Source organism: Spinacia oleracea, chromosome 4, assembly GCF_020520425.1.
Source record: "Spinacia oleracea cultivar Varoflay chromosome 4, BTI_SOV_V1, whole genome shotgun sequence".
Lineage (NCBI taxonomy): Eukaryota > Viridiplantae > Streptophyta > Magnoliopsida > Caryophyllales > Amaranthaceae > Spinacia > Spinacia oleracea.
Window position 1 is genome coordinate 131851981 of NC_079490.1, and position 22280 is coordinate 131874260.

A 22280-nucleotide genomic window follows, 5' to 3' on the forward strand; every position below is an offset into this window, starting at 1 on the left:
CTGCACTTCAGTGATTCTAACTATGGATCCTATCCTATCATCTAGGTCCATCATGGAGTTGAAATCCCCCATCACTATCCAAGCATCTGTGCATGAATCTGCAATAGTTTTAAGGGAATGCCACAAAGTCTCCCTGGTGGCTCTCTCATGGAGACCATACACAAAAGTGCACAAGAACCCAACAACAGCTCCTCTAGGAGTGACATAACAGTGCATAAATTAAGTGTCAATGAGTTTTATATCCACAGTGAAAGAATCAGGGTCCCAAGCAATAACTATTCTACCATTTTTGTGGCAACAGAGATTAGTAGAAAAACACCAATTGGGGCATACATTCAGATACATATCCCCCATTCTAGGGGCTTTCACCCTAGTTTCAAGAAGGCTGGAAATTCTGACATTATGAGAAGCAATAAACCTTCTTACTTCATTTTGCTTGTCCTTCCTATTCAGCCCTCCAACATTCCAACACAAAATACTATCCATTGGGAGAAGGGGATGTCACCCCCTGACCCATTGGACTCTCCATTTCATCTTCTACCCTTGTATCGTCATCATCATCTAAAGCCAAGAAAGAATTACAAGTTTGGATTGGTTTTAGTTGACTGCTTCTGTGTTTGCTGAATCATGTGGCAAGAACAAACCCATCAGCATCTGGTTCTTGCATCCTTATATGAACAACTGGAACAGTTTTGGTGGGTTGCACCCTTTTAGGCACCCACGACTTCTTCCCTTTGTTGGCCCTCTTATGGCACTTCTCCATGGTGTGCCCCATTCCCTTGCAGATTGAGCAAGAAATAGACAGCCAGTCATACTCCACTCTTTGATCAATGATCACACCCTCTTAAGCGTGATTATTTTCTGATCATCCGGAATGCTTTTCCCGAAGGATCGCTTTGTTATTCCTGATCATCCGAAATATAACAAACAAATCCCCAAGCGTGCCAATAAAAGTTGGAGGCAGTATAAACACTCTCTTAAGGTGACTTACAACAAACCAGATGAGAAAACACTCGCTGAGATGTGCGATGTTGTGCCACGACATGGAATTAACAGTCAGCAATGGAGAAAGTTGGTTAAGTATTGGGCTTCGGATGAAGTGCAAGTAAGTTACATATTAAAGCTAATACATTCTATGATAAAATAGTACATCAAAGTTACATTTTAAATCTAATACATTTTAAAACTACAGAACCTCATCAGACAACATACCTCAGAGGGCCATTGAGTAGAAACATCCCATTAAGTAGCTCACAACTGAACATAACCATTTTCAGCTAAATCGATATGCCTTTTCTGTTGAAACCTCCAAGATAAAATAGGCATATAATATTAAAGACGCACACATATAGAATCAAAGACACACGAATTTTTAGTATTTGCACAACAATGCTCAGATCAGAAGACTTCTTTGAAGTTCACATTTCTACCCTTACGAAATACAGAGACTATTAGATTTCGAGTAAATACATAATTTGTTTCTTCCATCACAGAAAACAGGAGCATTGAAACTGAAATAGGCCACCAGAATAATCAGTGGAAAAAAAAATTGAATTTATAGATTGATTTTTGAGACATAAAATCAGTACCTGAACATTACAGGTCTAGAATAAAATAAATCCTTATTAGTAACTAACTAAAAGTGTTACAGGTCTAGAGAAATGCTGCTTTTTGTGGAACTCCGTAACTTGATGGGTTATGGACTTTTGGTCCTCTTATTCCCTTGGCTCCATGCCAAGTATTTTTCTGAGGTTAACAAATAACAACTGCATAAATGCATGCCTCGATATGTCATTTAGCTATCCTTTGCTTTCTTATGCTATGCTAATCTAGTCATCTGAGAGTTCTATTTGTCCATGCTATTTTTGGGGAAATGAAAATAACTGATCCATGTCTAGTGTATATGCATTTCGTCATCTCATTAATTGGATTCTTTTGCTGTGGCACAGTAGTGTAGTTGCACATGCTTGTCTACTATTCCATACATGCTGTGCTAAAGGCGGATTAGGAAAAGATATTTCCTAGGCTGGACATTTAATTCAAGTTTACATCTTCCACTTCTATTATATTATGCTAGTCTAGGTATATGCTCTGCGTTGTTACTGAAGCGATAACCTGGTGTTGATACTCCATATGCTGCCAAATAGAAGAAAACAAATATTTAGAATGTAATAAACTCACAATTCACAGAATGAGCATTGCTTCCCCCCTTCCCTCTTTTTATTGCTATTAAGATGTACTACCCACCCACTACTTAGGTGTCGTTGTTGGTAGCTGCTGTCCCTTGTTCTGTTCAAGCTGCTGCTCCCCATAATTGTTTTTGTTAGCTGCTTCTGCCTAGTCACCTACTGAGTCATCACAAAGAAGTTGATTGAATGTTGAACACAGAAGATAAAAGAAGATTTAGAAGCTAATTGAATGATACTCATGCATAAAAGCTGATTATGCAATAACAGTCTATTTAGATGTTTTTTCAGTCACCGTCATTTAGTTGCTTAACCAGTAATTAGAAAATTAGCTAGGTTGGCAGAAATTCTAGCAACAGTTTTATCGATTAGTGGTTTACATTGGTTGATCTTTGTTAATTTATTTACGAAAAAGACTTAACTGTTTCTTAATATATCTCTTTGAATATGAGTGCAGAAAGCGTCAGAATGTGGAAAGGCTGCACGGGCCGCTCAAAATCAATTTCACAGATCTGGTTCTAACAGCTATGCGAACCAACAAGATGATTATGTATGAATTGTTAAATGTTGAGGAGGATGATGATGATGTAGTTGAGATTGAAAATCCTAATCCTGTAGTTCCTGAACCAGCAATTGAGATATCTAGTGGATCCGTGGATGAGCTTGAAGAGAACAATATGGTTAATAGTGAGCCACAACAGGATGATGAGGCTATGGATAAAGATTATGATCCTAAAGAAGACTTGGATGATCCTAATGATCAAGACTTTACTCCAGAGCAATACAAAGAAAGAGATGATCGTCGTGATGACATTAGTCTTTAGAGAAATGCAATCCTTAGTTATTTATTTTTTTGATTAATAAAGTGGCAAAGCTAACATTTATGGTTATTAGTTCAATCATAGTTTTGAGAAATAAAAGTAATGTTATTGATGGATGTAAGACCTTATCATTGAAGTATTAATAAAAGCATCGAATTTCTTTTTGTTACCTCTTAAGTTCATTTTTCGATTATAAGTTTGTGGGTATCGCAAAGGGATTAATATTTATTTCTTCAATGAAATTTTACGTGCAAGGTGGTCAATTTAGCAACCATCTAAATTACATGAATCGAATAAGTGGGAGAGAAGGCCCCAAAGAGGCGCCAACTTCCCCTAGGGCACGTGTTACTTGTGTTCTTGTTATGAGTGGGTTCATTGTCGAACTAGGGCCTTAGTGGTCTTGTGTCCAACCAATATTAAAGTTAGTCTTTTATTCTATTCAGGAGAAGGGATATGGCTAACCAAGAGATTTCTGAAGTGGTTAGACAACTAGCTAAGGTAGTTCAAGACCTAGCTGCAACTAGAGCCAACCCAGTGCATGATCCGGCTGGGGAAATGTTTAAGAAAGTAGCTCAAAGCAAGCCTCCACCGTATAACGGGGAGATTGAACCAAGTGTACTTGAAAACTGGTTGAGAGAATTTGATAAGCTTATCCTAGCTGTGAATTGCCCCGAAGACCTTGGGGTAAACAATGATGTGTATTACCTTAGAGGTGAAGCTGATTTATGGTGGCAACGATGTGAGAATACCCTTAGAGCCACACCTAACTTTTGGTTGGAAGCGTTTAAAACCGCATTGAGGAACAATTTTTACCCACCTCACCTGAAGAAGAAAAAGGCGCAGGAGTTCATCGAACTCAAAATGGAGGGTTTGTCTGTATCTGAGTACTATTCCAAGTTTAAAGAGCTGTCTAGGTTTGCACCTGAAGTGGTGGCAACGGAAGAGCTTAGAGCTCAAAGGTTTGAGAATGGACTGACCATGGACTTACAGTTGTTGTTTTCCGGAGAGACCTTTACCTCATTAGACACCCTATACGGAAAAGCTGCTCACCTATATGGGTTACATCAAAGGAAGAATGGAAGTGCTGAGAAGAGAAAGGATGTTGGGAACTCGAATCAGGGGAGTAACCAACAAAATCAAGGGAATTTTAAGAAGCACAAACGGAATGGGAATTTCCAGTTTAGGGCTAACAATGGTGGAAACCGCAACAACCAAGGTGGTGGAAATCAGTCTGGAAGGAATGGAGTAAGGACCTACGGCTGTAGGCGTTGTAACATGAATCACCTTAGAAAGGATTGTGACGGAAACCTAGTGACCTGTAGATTCTATCAGAAGTTAGGCCATAGGGAGTATGAATGTTATTCTAAGAATGGAAAGCCTAACCAAGGTAACCACCAGAACAATAATCGGAATAATCAGAACCGAAATGGAGGAAATGGAGCTGGAAACCAAAGGGGTTACCAAGATGATAACAATAACAATAGCAATGGAAATCACCAGAACCATGGAAAGCCTGGAGGAAACCAACAGCAGAATGGGAACCGAAACAACAATGGAAACACCAATGGAGGTGGCTTTAAAAAAGGAGTTGCCCAAGGGAAACTGAATGTGATATCTAGGCAATAAGCAGAAACTTCCTCTAACGTCATAGCTGGTACTTTTTCTATTAACTCCGTTTTAGTTAAAGTACTATTTGATTCTGGTGCAATATATTCTTTTATCTCAGTAGACATTTTGGGAAAATTAGGTTTGAAAGAGCCTAAAGCAATTGAGGTACCTATAGTCATACCTACTGGTAGCATAGTGAAGTGTACCAAAATCCATAGAGATGTGCCTTCGACCATAGCCAAGACCGTATTCTTATCTAACCTAATCGATTTTGAATTAGGAGAGCTAGATGTGATTCTAGGGATGGATTGGTTGGCCATGTTCAAAGCAAAAATAGATTGTGAGAAGCAGAAGGTCCACTTGAGGTCCAGCTTAGGCAAAGTAGTGTCGTATCGTCGTTTTGGTAAGCCTAAGAACATAGGGATTATCACGGCAATGGAACTCATGAAGCTAGTTAGTAAAGGGAACCCAATCTTCTTATGCAATGTGAGAAACCTAGAGCATGTGACCAAAGATCAACCTGAGGACATTGCAGTAGTGAATGAATTCCTTGATGTGTTTCCGGAAGAGATCCCGGGGATGCCTCCCAATCGACCTATTGACTTTACCATAGACTTAGTGCCTGGAACTGCGCCTATCTCAAAAGCACCATATCGAATGGCTCCAACAGAAATGAATGAGTTGAAAGGCCAATTGGAGGATCTGTTAGAGAAAGGTTACATTAGGCCAAGTGCATCGCCTTGGGGAGCACCAGTCTTGTTTGTGAAAAAGAAGGATGTAAGTATGAGGCTCTGTATCGACTATAGGGAGCTCAATAAAGTCACGATCAAGAATAAGTATCCTTTACCTAGGATAGATGACCTATTTGACCAACTGAAAGCAGAAGGAATCTTTTCAAAGATTGATTTGCGCTCAGGTTATCATCAATTGAGAATCGCTGATCACGATATACCAAAGACCGCATACAGGACTAGATACGGACATTATGAGTTCACCGTTATGCCTTTTGGGTTAACGAATGCACCTGTAATATTTATGGACTTAATGAACCGTGTGTTCCATGCCTATTTGGACAAGTTTGTAGTGGTTTTCATTGATGACATCCTGGTGTATTCGAAGAGTGAAGAGGACCACGCTGAACACTTGAGATCTGTGTTAAGTACGCTGAGAGATAACCAGTTGTATGCCAAATTCTCAAAGTGTGAATTTTGGTTGGAAAATGTTGCATTTTTGGGACATTTTGTGTCTAAAGAAGGAGTGGAAGTAGACCCCGCTAAGATCAAAGCTGTTAGTGAATGGCCTACACCCAAGAGTGTGACTGACATTTGAATTTTTCTGGGATTAGCTGGTTACTATAGACGCTTTGTGCAAGACTTCTCTAGGATAGCCAAGCCAATGACAACCTTTATGAAGAAGGAAGCAAAGTTTGAGTGGAACGACCAGTGTGACGAGGCGTTTCAAGCCTTGAAGACGCGATTGACAACCGCGCCGGTGTTAACCTTGCCAGATGAGAGTGGTACCTATGATGTATATAGTGATGCCTCTAAGAATGGTTTAGGGTGTGTATTGATGCAGAACGGAAAGGTTATTACGTATGCATCGAGGCAGTTCAAGCCATATGAATCCAATTACCCTACCCATGATTTAGAGATAGCCGCCATAGTGTTTGCATTGAAGATATGGAGACACTGTCTGTATGGTGTGAAATGTAGGATATTCACGGATCATAAGAGTTTGAATTACATTTTCACACAGAAAGATTTGAATATGCGCCAACAAAGGTGGTTGGAGTTAATCCAGGATTATGATTTGGATATTCATTACCATGAAGGAAAAACCAATGTAGTTGCGGATGCCTTGAGTAGGAAATCAAGTCATGTTGTGAATGCGTTAGTAGTTGGTAACGAGTTGTGTAAGGATATGCAGCGATTGAACCTTGAAATAGTGAGTGGTGAATGTCTTGAGGGAATGATGAATGCCTTAACCATCCAGCCGTCAATATTTGATGAAATTAAGGAGAATCAGGCTGATGATGTAAAGTTGGAGCGAATCAAGGAAAAGATTTCGCAAGGAAAGGAAGTAGATTCCAAAATCCATGATTATGGAAGTGTGAGGTACAAAGGCAGGTGGTGCGTGCCTCCAAAGTGTGGTGAATTGAAGGAGAAATTGATAAGAGAAGGACACAATACGCCATATTCTGTGCACCAAGGTGGTGACAAGTTGTATAAGGATTTGAAAAAGATCTATTGGTGGCCAAGAATGAAGTGGCTGAATTTGTTGCTAGATGCTTGACTTGTCAGAAAGTCAAGATAGAACATAGGAGACCTCAAGAAAAGGTCCAACCTTTAGAGATTCCGAGTTGGAAATGGGACTGTATTTCAATGGACTTTGTCACTTGTTTTCCCAAGTCGAAAACCGGAAATGATACTATTTGGGTCGTGGTAGATAGGTTGACCAAGTCGGCAGTGTTTATACCAATGAAGGAAACCTAGAAAATGGAACAACTTGCTAAAGCTTACATTAAGAATGTTGTGAGGTTACATGAAGTTCCTAAGGATATCGTATCAGATAGGGATTCAAGGTTTCTTTCGAATTTCTGGAAAAGTGTGGAGAAGGGCTTTGGTACGACATTGAAAATGTGTACAGCCTTCCACCCAGCCACAAATGGACAAACTAAGAGAACCATCCAAACCCTTAAGGACATGCTTCGAGCATACATAATCGATTTCCAAGGATGTTGGGAAGATAGCCTGAATTTGATTGAGTTTTCATACAACAATAGCTATCATGCTAGCATAGGAATGGCACCATTTGAGGCTCTGTATGGACGGAAGTGTAGAAGTCCACTTTGTTGGAATGACATTAGTGAAACTGTAGTGTTGGGACCTCAAATGATAGAGGACACCATGAACCAAATCCGAACCATCCAATCGAAAATTCAAGCGGCGCAGGATCGCCAAAAGAGTTATGCAGACTTGAAACGTAGGGATGAAGAATTCAACATGGATGACAAGGTGTTGCTCAAAGTGTCACCAATGAAAGGTGTTATGAGATTTCGAAAGAAAGGGAAGTTAAGCCCTAAGTACATAGGCCCATACGCAATCTTAGAACGAATTGGAAAGGTAGCCTATAGACTAGCCTTGCCTAAAGACTTGCATAGAGTGCATAATGTGTTCCACATATCTCAGTTGAGAAAGTATGTTCCGGATAAGTCGCATGTGTTGCAACCTGAAACCATTGAATTAGACCAAAGTTTGACTTTCGAGGAAAGACCTGTCAAAATCCAGGATAGTAAAGTGCGTAGTACACGTACTAAGGATGTGAAAATTTTCAAAGTGTGGTGGTCTAATCAAGAATCTGAGGAAGCAAACTTGGGAAGCCGAGGACGAAATGAGAAAGAAATATCTCGAGCTTTATCCCGAGGTTAGTTGAGTTACGGGGTCGTAACTCGTTTCTTTTAAGGGGGGTAGAGTGCGGTAGAATTTCGCGCTTTTAAAGGTTTAGGTTTTTAAATAAAAGTCCAACTCGTTTTATTAATCGAGGCCAATCAAAAGAATTTAATTCTAAGCTTTAGGCTAGCCCAATCATTTAATTGCTAAGCCCAATGTCAAATTTCCAAGCCTAGCCCACTAGGGATATGAGACCCTATAAATAGGACTCTCCTCATTAAATGATCCCCTTGTTTTTCATTAAAGCCTCTCTCTTTTTCTTGCCCCATACTCTTCCTCTCTCTCCTCTCTTATGCCGGCTCACCCACACCCGCACACGAGCACTCGGTGCCCTGTGCGTCGTGTCGTGCCTTGTGCCCTCGTTGCTCGCCCACTCGCTCTCGCCCTCGCAGCCCGCAGCGTGCACTCGAGTGCCCTGTGCTGCTGCTCTGCTTGCTGCTGCTGCGTGCCTCGTGATCGCGCCCAGCGCCCAGCCAGCCCCTCTTACCCTCGTCCCGCAGCGCAGCGCTGCCCCTGCTCGTCGCCCCTGCTGCGCGCGCACACGCACCTAAGTGTGTGTGTGTGTGTGTGTGTGTGTTCTTGTTCGTTATTCAATTCTTTCGCCCAATCACAATTAATTCGTGGTTGTTCCGTGCTATAGGCCGGATTGGAATAATTCTCTTCTTCCTTACATATTCTATTTCAATTTCGTATTTTAAATTATATTATTATTATTATTGTTTTGAATAATTAAAATGCTGGGAATCGGTTGTGAACACCGTATTTTGAGGATTTATATGTTTTGATTCATGTGGCATATTTTAATTAGTAAAGCATTAATTTTCAGATTTGTTTATGTAATAAAGAATTGATTTTTATGATGTTAAATTGGTTTTATTGAGAGATTCAAGTTAGGGTTTTAACCTAGACCTAATGGGCCAATTGATTAACATAATTAGGTGATTAATTTAATTATGATAATCAATTATATTTTCAGATTTATAAAAAGGTCTAAAGTGTTGATTTTTATTGATTTTAAGGATGGAAAAGGTATGTTTTTATACTAGGGATTAGTTTTACAAATTGTGACGATTATTTTATTAAAGAACGATTGAATTATAATTATTTACAAGGTTTTATATTGTATAAAGTTGCTGGAAATTTAATGAACATGGAAATAATTAAGGTTTCATTATTTTGATGATAGGAGGTGATTTCTAAAAGAGTGACCGTGTTTGCAAAGCGGCCCCTACGCTTAGATATTCAAGGTACGTACGAGTCTAGGGCGACCACATTATTTGTCAAGGGACATTACATGATTGTTATTGATGTGAATGATATTATGTGAACTTGGTGGATTCATATTTGTTTTGGTGAACGATCATGTGAATTATTATATTAAAATTATTGATTTATTGGTTGAAAAAGCATGTTGGGACTATTGTGAGTATGGATTTCATTGCCAATCATGTTGTTCAATATTTATGCATGTATGGTTTGTTTCACATGCAAGGGATGGATTATTTATTGTTATGCTATTGTATGGGGTGTCTAGCATACTTTTGAGCCAATTATGTTAGGTTATGATACATATGAATAAACATAAATCATGCGGAAAAACCATAAAGCCAGGAAACATAATATTCACAAATAATCATTTAACATAATTCAGATGCATACACTTTGTAGCGTGCCCTCCCTAGCTGCGCCCGAACCGAACAAGAACAAGTATTTAGGACTCCAAGTGTCGTCCCTCCATAGATAGTCCACAGCACGTCCGGATCAGCCATAAGATTGACCAACTAGAATCGCCCTTAAGGCACTAGAGGAAAAAACCTCAAGTGCGGGCTCATTTTAAGGGGTTTAGTGCGGGCTTTTACATGTGCAGCACATGGCTTGCCCGCACTTGATGTTTTTCAAGTGCTGCCAATTTAAAAAATGAGCCCGCACTTGACATATTTTGTGCTGCCAATTTTGAAAATGAGCCCGCACTTGACATATTTGGTGCTGCCAATTTTGAAAATGAGCCCGCACTTGACATATTTGGTGCTGCCAATATTGAAAATGAGCCCCCACTTGACATATTTTGTGCTGCCAAATTTGAAAATGAGCCCGCAATTGACATAAAAATGGGCAGCACAAGCATAAAAATGAGTCGCACTTGGCCTATAAATGAGCCGCACTTGGCCTATACATGAGCCGCACTTGATCAAGATTTGTTGTATAACCGATTTCCCTACTACATATTACAATTGGACCACGCCACTGATAAATCTCCATACGTCATATAAAAACTATCCAATTATATAGATAATTAAATTAAATAGTATATAATTGTAAATATAAAAGTCGTTTACATTACAATTATATGAAAAACTAGCATCCATAATTTAAGATTCAGTACAAGAAAATATCAAAGACAATCACTAGTAATGGAGTTTGCCAACATTTCTCGAACTTCATCTATCTCCTCAAGGGTGAAAGGCCGCTCCCTCGGACTATTGAATACCTTTAAAATATCAACCATAAAAAAATACATATACACTTTAGTTATATTATAAATATTGAACCGTACAATAAATTAAGACTTCATTTGTTCATAACAAATAAATAATGAACCGTATAATAATAAAGAAAAGGCTAATTTCGGTGCCAACTTTCAACTAATGAACTTTAATGAGTATTTTAAAGTATTTTCATGTTTAATACACTTAGTTTTATGTTTCAAAGACTCATTCTCACCCATTTTGGTGAAGTTATGCACATTTAAGCCTCGTTAGTTCATTATCGGTCAAATTTTGACTAAAATGGCTAATTTCGGTCCCAACTTTCAAGTAATGAACTTAAATGAGTATTTACAGTCTTTTCATGTTTGATACACTTATTTTCATGGTTCAATGACTCATTCTCACCCATTTGGTAAATTTATGCACATTTAAGCCTCGTTAGTTCATTATCGGTCACATTTTGACTAAAATGGCTAATTTCGGTCCCAAATTTCAACTAATGAACTTAAATGAGTATTTTAAAGTATTTCCATGTTTTATACACTTAGTTTTATGTTTCAAAGACTCATTCTAACCCATTTTGGTGAACTTATGCACATTTAAGCCTTGTTAGTTCATTATTGATCACATTTTGACTAAAATGACTAATTTCGGCCCCAACTTTCAACTAATGAACTTAAATGAGAATTTTAAAGTACTTCCATGTTTAATACACGTATTTTTATGTTTCAAAGACTCATTCTCACCCATTTTGGTGAATTTATGCACATTTAAGCCTTGTTAGTTCATTATCGATCACATTTTGACTAAAATGACTAATTTCGGTCCCAACATTCAACTAATGAACTTAAATGAGTATTTTAAAGTCTTTCCATGTTTTATACACTTAGTTTTATGTTTCAAAGACTCATTCTCACCCATTTTGGTGAAGTTATGCACATTTAAACCTCGTTAGTTCATTATCGGTCAAATTTTAACTAAAATGGCTAATTTCGGTCCCAGCTTTCAACCAATGAACTTAAATGAGTATTTAAAGTCTTTTCATGTTTGATACACTTAGTTTTATGGTTCAATGACTCATTCTCACCCATTTGGTAAATTTATGCACATTTAAGCTTCGTTAGTTCATTATCAGTCACATTTTGACTAAAATGGCTAATTTTGGTCCCAACTTTCAACTAATGAACTTAAATGAGTATTTGAAAGTCTTTCCATGTTTTATACACTTAGTTTTATGTTTCAAAGACTCATGCTCACCCAGTTTGGTGAAGTTATGCACATTTAAACCTCGTTAGTTCATTATCGGTCAAATTTTAACTAAAATGGCTAATTTCGGTCCCAACTTTCAACCAATGAACTTAAATGAGTATTTAAAGTCTTTTCATGTTTGATACACTTAGTTTTATGGTTCAATTACTCATTCTCACCCATTTGGTAAATTTATGCACATTTAAGCCTCGTTAGTTCATTTTCGGTCACATTTTGACTAAAATGGCTAATTTCGGTCCCAACTTTCAACTAATGAACTTAAATGAGTATTTTATAGTCTTTCCATGTTTTATACACTTAGTTTTATGTTTCAAAGACTCATTCTAACCCATTTTGGTGAACTTATGCACATTTAAGCCTTGTTAGTTCATTATTGATCACATTTTGACTAAAATGACTAATTTCGGCCCCAACTTTCAACTAATGAACTTAAATGAGAATTTTAAAGTACTTCCATGTTTAATACACGTATTTTTATATTTCAAAGACTCATTCTCACCCATTTTGGTGAATTTATGCACATTTAAGCCTTGTTAGTTCATTATCGATCACATTTTGACTAAAATGACTAATTTCGGTCCCAACATTCAACTAATGAACTTAAATGAGTATTTTAAAGTCTTTCCATGTTTTATACACTTAGTTTTATGTTTCAAAGACTCATTCTCACCCATTTTGGTGAAGTTATGCACATTTAAACCTCGTTAGTTCATTATCGGTCAAATTTTAACTAAAATGGCTAATTTCGGTCCCAGCTTTCAACCAATGAACTTAAATGAGTATTTAAAGTCTTTTCATGTTTGATACACTTAGTTTTATGGTTCAATGACTCATTCTCACCCATTTGGTAAATTTATGCACATTTAAGCTTCGTTAGTTCATTATCAGTCACATTTTGACTAAAATGGCTAATTTTGGTCCCAACTTTCAACTAATGAACTTAAATGAGTATTTGAAAGTCTTTCCATGTTTTATACACTTAGTTTTATGTTTCAAAGACTCATGCTCACCCAGTTTGGTGAAGTTATGCACATTTAAACCTCGTTAGTTCATTATCGGTCAAATTTTAACTAAAATGGCTAATTTCGGTCCCAACTTTCAACCAATGAACTTAAATGAGTATTTAAAGTCTTTTCATGTTTGATACACTTAGTTTTATGGTTCAATTACTCATTCTCACCCATTTGGTAAATTTATGCACATTTAAGCCTCGTTAGTTCATTTTCGGTCACATTTTGACTAAAATGGCTAATTTCGGTCCCAACTTTCAACTAATGAACTTAAATGAGTATTTTATAGTCTTTCCATGTTTTATACACTTAGTTTTATATTACAAAGACTCATTCTCACCCATTTTGGTGAAGTTATGCACATTTAAGCCTTTTTATTTCATTATTGATCACATTTTGACTAAAATGACTAATTTCGGTCCCAACTTTCAACTAATGAACTTAAATGAGAATTTTAAAGTCTTTACATGTTTAATACACTTAGTTTTATGTTTCAAAGACTCATTCTCACCCATTTTGGTAAATTTATGAACATTTAAGCCTTGTTAATTCATTATCGATCACATTTTGACTAAAATGACTAATTTCGGTCCCAACTTTCAACTAATGAACTTAAATGAGTATTTTAAAGTCTTTCCATGTTTTATACACTTATTTTTATGTTTTAAAGACTCATTCTCACCCATTTTGGTGAAGTTATGCACATTTAAACCTCGTTAGTTCATTATCGGTCAAATTTTAACTAAAATGGCTAATTTCGGTCCCAGATTTCAACCAATGAACTTGAATGAGTATTTAAAGACTTTTCATCTTTAATACACTTAGTTTTATGGTTCAATGACTCATTCTCACCCATTTGGTAAATTTATACACATTTAAGCCTCGTTAGTTCATTTTCGGTCACATTTTGACTAAAATGACTAATTTCGGTCCCAACTTTCAACTAATGAACTTAAATGAGTATTTTAAAGTCTTTCCATGTTTTATAAACTTATTTTTATGTTTCAAACACTCATTCTCACCCATTTTGGTGAAGTTATGCACATTTAAGGCTTGTTAGTTCATTATTGATCACATTTTGACTAAAATGACTAATTTCGGTCCCAACTTTCAACTAATGAACTTAAATGAGAATTTTAAAGTCTTTCCATGTTTAATAAACTTTAATTTTATGTTTCAAAGACTCATTCTCACCCATTTTGGTGAAGTTATGCACATTTAAACCTCGTTAGTTCATTATCGGTCAAATTGTAACTAAAATGGCTTATTTTGGTCCCAGCTTTCAACCAATGAACTTAAATGAGTATTTAAAGTCTTTTCATGTTTGATACACTTAGTTTTATGGTTCAATGACTCATTCTCACCCATTTGGTAAATTTATGCACATTTAAGCCTCGTTAGTTCATTATCGGTCACATTTTGACTAAAATGGCTAATTTCGGTCCCAACTTTCAACTAATGAACTTAAATGAGTATTTTAAAGTCTTTCCATGTTTTATACACTTAGTTTTACGTTTCAAAGACTCATTCTCACCCAATTTGGTGAAGTTATGCACATTTAAACCTCGTTAGTTCATTATCGGTTAAATTTTAACTAAAATGGCTAATTTCGGTCCCAGCTTTCAACCAATGAACTTAAATGAGTATTTAAAGTCTTTTCATGTTTGATACACTTAGTTTTATGGTTCAATGACTCATTCTCACCCATTTGGTAAATTTATGCACATTTAGACCTCGTTAGTTAATTTTCGGTCACATTTTGACTAAAATGGCTAATTTCGATCCCAACTTTCAACTAATGAACTTAAATGAGTATTTTATAGTCTTTCCATGTTTTATACACTTAGTTTTATGTTTCAAAGACTCATTCTCGCCCATTTTGGTGAAGTTATGCACATTTAAGCCTTGTTAGTTCATTATTGATCACATTTTGACTAAAATGACTAATTTCGGTCCCAACTTTCAACTAATGAACTTAAATGAGAATTTTAAAGTCTTTACATGTTTAATACACTTATTTTTATGTTTTAAAGACTCATTCTCACCCATTTTGGTGAATTTATGAACATTTAAGCCTTGTTAGTTCATTATCGATCACATTTTGACTAAAATGACTAGTTTCGGTCCCAACTTTCAACTAATGAACTTAAATGAGTATTTTAAAGTCTTTCCATGTTTTGTACACTTATTTTTATGTTTCAAAGACTCATTCTCACCCATTTTGGTGAAGTTATGCACATTTAAACATCGTTAGTTCATTATCGGTCAAATTTTAACTAAAATGGCTAATTTCGGTCCCAGCTTTCAACCAATGAACTTAAATGAGTATTTAAAGACTTTTCATCTTTGATACACTTAATTTTATGGTTCAATGACTCATTCTCACCCATTTGGTAAATTTATACACATTTAAGCCTCGTTAGTTCATTTTCGGTCACATTTTGACTAAAATGGCTAATTTCGGTCCCAACTTTCAACTAATGAACTTAAATGAGTATTTCAAAGTCTTTCCATGTTTTATACACTTACTTTTATGTTTCAAAGACTCATTCTCACCCATTTTGGTGAAGTTATGCACATTTAAGGCTTTTTAGTTCATTATTGATCACATTTTGACTAAAATGACTAATTTCGGTCCCAACTTTCAACTAATGAACTTAAATGAGAATTTTAAAGTCTTTCCATGTTTAATACACTTTAATTTTATGTTTCAAAGACTCATTCTCACCCATTTTGGTGAAGTTATGCACATTTAAACCTCGTTAGTTCATTATCGGTCAAATTTTAACTAAAATGGCTTATTTCGGTCCCAGCTTTCAACCAATGAACTTAAATGAGTATTTAAAGTCTTTTCATGTTTGATACACTTAGTTTTATGGTTCAATGACTCATTCTCACCCATTTGGTAAATTTAGGCACATTTAAGCCTCGTTAGTTCATTATCGGTCACATTTTGACTAAAATGGCTAATTTCGGTCCCAACTTTCAACTAATGAACTTAAATGAGTATTTTAAAGTATTTCCATGTTTTATACACTTTGTTTTATGTTTCAAAGACTCATTCTCACCCATTTTGGTGAAGTTATGCACATTTAAACCTCGTTAGTTCATTATCTGTCAAATTTTAACTAAAATGGCTAATTTCGGTCCCAACTTTCAACTAATGAACTTAAATGGGTATTTTATAGTCTTTCCATGTTTTATACACTTAGTTTTATGTTTCAAAGACTCATTCTCGCCCATTTTGGTGAAGTTATGCACATTTAAGCCTTTTTAGTTCATTATTGATCACATTTTGACTAAAATGACTAATTTCGGTCCCAACTTTCAACTAATGAACTTAAATGAGTATTTTAAAGTCTTTACTTGTTTTATACACTTAGTTTTATGTTTCAAAGACTCATTCTCACCCATTTTGGTGAAGTTATGCATATTTAAGGCTTGTTAGTTCATTATTGATCATATTTTGACTAAAATGACTAATTTCGGTCCCAACTTTCAACTAATGAACTTAAATGAGAATTTTAAAGTCTTTCCATGTTTAATACACTTATTTTTATGTTTACTCATTCTCACCCATTTTAGTGAATTTATGCACATTTAAGCCTTGTTAGTTCATTATCGATAACATTTTGACTAAAATGGCTAATTTCGGTCCCAACTTTCAACTAATGAACTTAAATGAGTATTTTATAGTCTTTCCATGTTTTATACACTTAGTTTTATGTTTCAAAGACTCATTCTCGCCCATTTTGGTGAAGTTATGCACATTTAAGCCTTGTTAGTTCATTATTGATCACATTTTGACTAAAATGACTAATTTCGGTCCCAACTTTCAACTAATGAACTTAAATGAGTATTTTAAAGTCTTTCCATGTTTTATACACTTAGTTTTATATTACAAAGACTCATTCTCACCCATTTTGGTGAAGTTATGCACATTTAAGCCTTTTTAGTTCATTATTGATCACATTTTGACTAAAATGACTAATTTCGGTCCCAACTTTCAACTAATGAACTTAAATGAGAATTTTAAATTCTTTCCATGTTTAATACACTTAGTTTTATGTTTCAAATACTCATTCTCACTCATTTTGGTGAATTTATGCACATTTAAGCCTTGTTAGTTCATTATCGATAACATTTTGACTAAAATGGCTAATTTCGGTCCCAACTTTCAACTAATGAACGTAAATGAGTATTTTAAAGTCTTTCCATGTTTTATACACTTAGTTTTATGTTTAAAAGACTCCTTCTCACCCATTTGGGTGAAGTTATGCACATTTAACCTCGTTAGTTCATTATCGGTCGAATTTTAACTAAAATGGCTAATTTCGGTCCCAGCTTTCAACCAATGAACTTAAATGAGTATTTAAAGTCTTTTCATGTTTGATACACTTAGTTTTATGGTTCAATGTCTCATTCTCACCCATTTGGTAAATTTATGCACATTTAAGCCTCGTTAGTTCATTATCGGTCACATTTTGACTAAAATGGCTAATTTCGGCCCCAACTTTCAACTAATGAACTTAAATGAGTATTTTAAAGTGTTTCCTTGTTTTATACACTTAGTTTTATGTTTCAAAGACTCATTCTCACCCATTTTGGTGAAGTTATGAACATTTAAGCCTCGTTAGTTCATTATCGGTCAAATTTTAACTAAAATTGCTAATTTCAGTTCTAGCTTTCAACCAATGAACTTAAATGAGTATTTAAAGTCTTTTCATGTTTAATACACTAAGTTTTATGTTTCAAAGACTCATTCTCACCCATTTTGGTGAATTTATGCACATTTAAGCCTTGTTAGTTCATTACCGATCACATTTTGACTAAAATGGCTAATTTCGGTCCCAATTTTCAACTAATGAACTTAAATGAGTATTTTAAAGTCTTTCCATGTTTTATACACTTAGTTTTATGTTTCAAATACTCATTCTCACCCATTTTGGTGAAGTTATGCACATTTAAGCCTCGTTAGTTCATTATCGGTCAAATTTTGACTAAAATGACTAATTTCGGTCCCAGCTTTCAACCAATGAACTTAAATGAGTTAAAGTCTTTTCATGTTTGATACACTTAGTTTTATGGTTCACTGACTCATTCTCACCCATTTGGTAAATTTATGCACATTTAAGCCTCGTTAGTTCATTATCGGTCACATTTTGACTAAAATGGCTAATTTCGGTCCCAACTTTCATCTAATGAACTTAAATAAGTATTTTAAAGTCTTTCCATGTTTGATACACTTAGTTTTATATTTTAAAGACTCATTCTCACCTATTTTGGTAAAGTTATGCACATTTAAGCCTTGTTAGTTCATTATCGGTCACATTTTGACTAAAATGGCTAATTTCTGTCCAAATTTTCAACTAATGAACTTAAATGAGTATTTAAAGTCTTTCCATATTTGATACACTTAGTTTTATGGTTGAAAGACTCATTCTCACCCACACATTTTAGCCTTGTTAGTTCATTATCGCTCACATTTTGAGTAAAATGGCTAATTTCGGTCCCAACTTTCAACTAATGAACTTAAATGAGTATATAAGTAAAATGGCTAATTTCTGTCCCAACTTTCAACTAATGAATTTAAAGTCTTTCCATGTTTAATACACTTAAATGAGTAGTTTTATGTTTAAAATCAGCCAAATTCCTTATTTGATTATTAACTAGTATAAACTATGAGTTCAGAATTGAGTTAAATGTGATGCAAAAACATATAAAGTGTTTTCACAACTCCAATATTTAAACAATAAGGAATACCAACCAAAACACTCCAGTAACATGACATTGAAGCATTAGCTTGATAAAGGCATGGAATTATGAGATATTAGGAAACATCCTTCCCATGATGCAAAGTCATTAGTAGAGGCCTTAAATAACATTAACTTTTAAATCATTTTAGGTGTTATTAGACTTGTTTCTGCCCATAAATAACACTTACAATTACAAGTAACAACAAAGAAATCCACGAGTCATTGCAAAGTGAAGCAAATAACCAACAAAATATGTACCACCAACATGAAAACAAAAATTATGAGAAATTCATACCAGATTAACCTACCAAAAACAGATAATTACATAGGACAAATGACCAAAATATAAATATCATAACCGCAACTTGCAAAAAATTATACATGATAAATTCTGTAAAGTTTAATAACCGTCAAACAATAAGAAACTAATTACCAGAAATATGTGCATGCCATAAGCTTAAAAATTAAAGAAAATATGGCATTGATCATCGAGGCAAAGCATCTAATACAATGAATCTTAAACCAACTAGTACAGAGAATTGAAAATCATACCTCTTTGTAAATAGGAGGAGGTTTGTCAGCCATTCGAGTCGGACGACGCACGATTTTGACACCATATCTGCCCAATCTCTCCTTCTTCTTCAATGAACATAGAGTAGTTACATGAAAATTGAAAATTTAGAGGAAAATGTTTATTAGACTTTTAATGTTTCTAAAACTCATTTAAATAAATAAATATTATTATATACTGCTCAAAAGGTTAAAAAAAAAGCTTTTAAAAGAAAACTCCAACTCAGCAATCTAACTGACATGAACTGCAAATTCAGCTAGAAAACATAAGAAAAAATTCAGTTAGGAAACATCAGTTCTCACATGTAGTCGTATGCATTACATGGAAAACTTCTCCAACAAAAATATAGGTAGTGGATGACTTTCCCGCCATATAGACTTTCAAGGCATAAAGTTCCGACTATCGATTAATATTAAGCAGGTTAACATAAAGTTATGGTTTTTCCACATAGGCACATACAAGATCAGTGGGCATCTAATTTCATCTATATGGACCCATGTATTGTCTACATTCTTGTATTGCTTCAAACATGCATTAGTATCATTGAAAATTCGCAAACCCAGGTGAAGGTAAGTACACAGTTCATGCGAACAAAAGGGTCAACAATAATAAGAAGAGGTCTTCATTATTGTGAAGGGATTACTAAATAACCAGCTTAAAAAATATATTTATCATTAGTTTTTAATAGATGATACCTTTATTGAATTCTACAAGCATATGTAACATAAGTTTTGCTGATGTACCTTTATAGAATTCAAGAAGCAAGTCCAAGCAATCAACAGCGCCGGCAACAATCGCAGAATCTGTACCTCCAGCAGTACCTTCTTTCGTAACCTCATAGATCATTGGAAAGCCTTCTCGTAGACCGACTAGTGCTCTTTCAAGAGCTTGCAAAACAGGTGATAGTAGTGGTTCTGATGATTTCTCAATGAGAGATTTGAAAGATATCCTTAACCTTGTCTTGAGATAGTCTAAGCAATAGAAAGGGTCACGGCCAGTTGTTTCATAATCTCGTCCTTCAGTACATATCTTGGCAATTGATCCAATATGAGAAGCCAGCCTAGATCCTTTTCCTTGTAAAGAAATACATTTTCCTATAGCTTTCATGTGCAACTCTACCAGTTTGGTGTAGGTATTTCTAGCTGCGACAGAACTAGTTGATGCAAATAAACTCCCCATTGCCTCCAGAAATTTAACAGAACCATCCAACCAAACAAAAGAAGATGAACTCGGAAAGTCGAGCATTTCAGAAAATTTCTTCAACAATACTTCAGAGCAGCCAAGAAATTTTTGAATTAAAATTGATGCCAAGGAAGAACAATCAATCAGTACACTTAGCCTCAAGATTGCTGAAGAAACAATAAATAAACCTCTCAAGAAAAATGATGCTTCTTGATTTTGACCATTTAAGAAAGTTTCTACGAGTATACAAGGCAACAAAGCAAGTAGCTGAAGATACAAAGCCACAAAGGTCTACAAATCAACTATAGAGAAGTATAAGAATAATTTATTGAAGTATTGAACTACTGATATATTAACATTTAACACACATTTCCAACCAACTAGCTAAAGATTTTAAACAGAAAATAAAATAAATAAAATAAAAGGTGGGCACTCTTGCCAGAGTTAGATGATTTGCTTTAGATTGTTTCCAGATCTCAACAGACTAGCTAGAGCCTGGAAGTACAAACTACTACATCACCATGCAAGTCATCAAGATCCAAATAAGAAACTAACTAACTGGACAAGGGTGATCACTCTTAGCAGCACATATGCAACGGCAGCACAACACACGCCTTCCCTGACTACTACATTCCGCACCCAACTACAGGCACCATTGCAAAAGCAACTAAAACATAGCTTCCCTGACTACTACATTCCGCACCCCACTACAATCACCAACTCACCATTGCAAAAACAGCTAAAACACGGCTCCCCTGACGACTACATACTACATTCAGCACCCCACTACAATCACCCTTGCAAAAACAACTAAAACACGACTTTACAAACTAATATTTGATTATTTGTGCAATTACAGCACTGTTCTTCGAGTATGGACAAACAAAAACAATAATAAACATATTTAGAAAGAGAAATAAAAAAAAAATGGTAAAAGTGATAAACCTGAGCCATATTTGTGTAAACCCAATACCCTTAATTGCATCCGCTCAGAAACAGGTAAACCAAAGAAAGCTTAAACGGATTCGTAACAAGCTAAGCTTAGACAGATTTCCAGTTATAATTAATTCGTCATTTCCTTATAAATTTGTCATTACAGTAACAAGCTTATTATAAGAAACAAATAATTAAATTTAAATTACAAACCTATATGAGATAAGGAGGAGCGACGCCTTTGTGTTGCGGCGGCGGAAGAAAGAGGACGTATTCTGCGGTGGGGGAAAAGCAGTGGCGACGCGGCGGTGGAGAGAAGTAACGGCAACGCTGGTGGGGAGAAGCAACAGCGACGCGGCGGTGGGGAGAAGCAATGGCGACGCGGGGATGGGGAGCAGCAACGGCGACGCGGCGGTGGGGAGTGCGGTGTGTGCTGTTAGTATTGATTTCCTGCCTAGAGAACCGGAGAGGGGAAGAGAAGAGAAATCAGAGAGGGGAAGGTGATATCAGAAATGAAATACCAGAGGTGAGAGTAGGTTTTAGGGAAACCAGAGAAGAGGAAGGAGAAGAGAAGCGGGAAATGAAAAAAATTTGGGAATTATTTTTAGAAAATATTTTGTGCGGGTCGTTTAAACGAGCCCGCACTTGAAGTCAAGTGCTGCCAAATTTCTAAGATGATCCCGCACTTGTAAATATATATTGTTTCTTTTTTTTTGTGCTCTTAAGTGCTGCCAATTTACAAAATGGCCCGCACTTGAAGGGAAGCACATGTCGATTTTTCTACTAGTGAGGTACTACAAATTTCGGTTAATAGGGCAAGTGTTTGTGGCTGATTTTTGCTTGAAAATCTTACCTTTGAATACTTCAATTCTCGATATAAATATGTGACCCTAGGCACCTATTTATAGAGTTATAGAAAAGGACTTGGAATCCTATTAGGATACTAATTTATTTAATTAGAATCTTATTAAAACTCTATTAAACAAATTCTATCTTTATTAGAATTAGG

General features: G+C 35.6%; 1 protein-coding gene across 2 annotated transcripts; it reads right to left on the bottom strand.

Moving 5' to 3' along the window:
• Positions 1-10326: 10326 nt before the first annotated feature.
• On the bottom strand, positions 10327-21872 carry LOC110775628 (uncharacterized). 2 transcript variants are annotated; one of them, XM_056826968.1, is made up of 4 exons: positions 21485-21872; positions 19900-20424; positions 19138-19221; positions 10327-10552 (listed from the first exon to the last, which is right to left on the bottom strand). In XM_056826968.1, exons 2-3 carry the CDS (start codon positions 20399-20401, stop codon positions 19163-19165), a joined length of 561 nt encoding a protein of 186 aa, XP_056682946.1. In that variant the 5' UTR covers positions 20402-20424; positions 21485-21872; the 3' UTR covers positions 10327-10552; positions 19138-19162. The 2 variants fall into 2 exon arrangements, with proteins under 2 accessions (XP_056682946.1, XP_021835929.1); XM_021980237.2 differs by having other exon boundaries at positions 19138-19224; positions 21485-21867.
• Between the last annotated feature and the right edge of the window lie 408 nt (positions 21873-22280).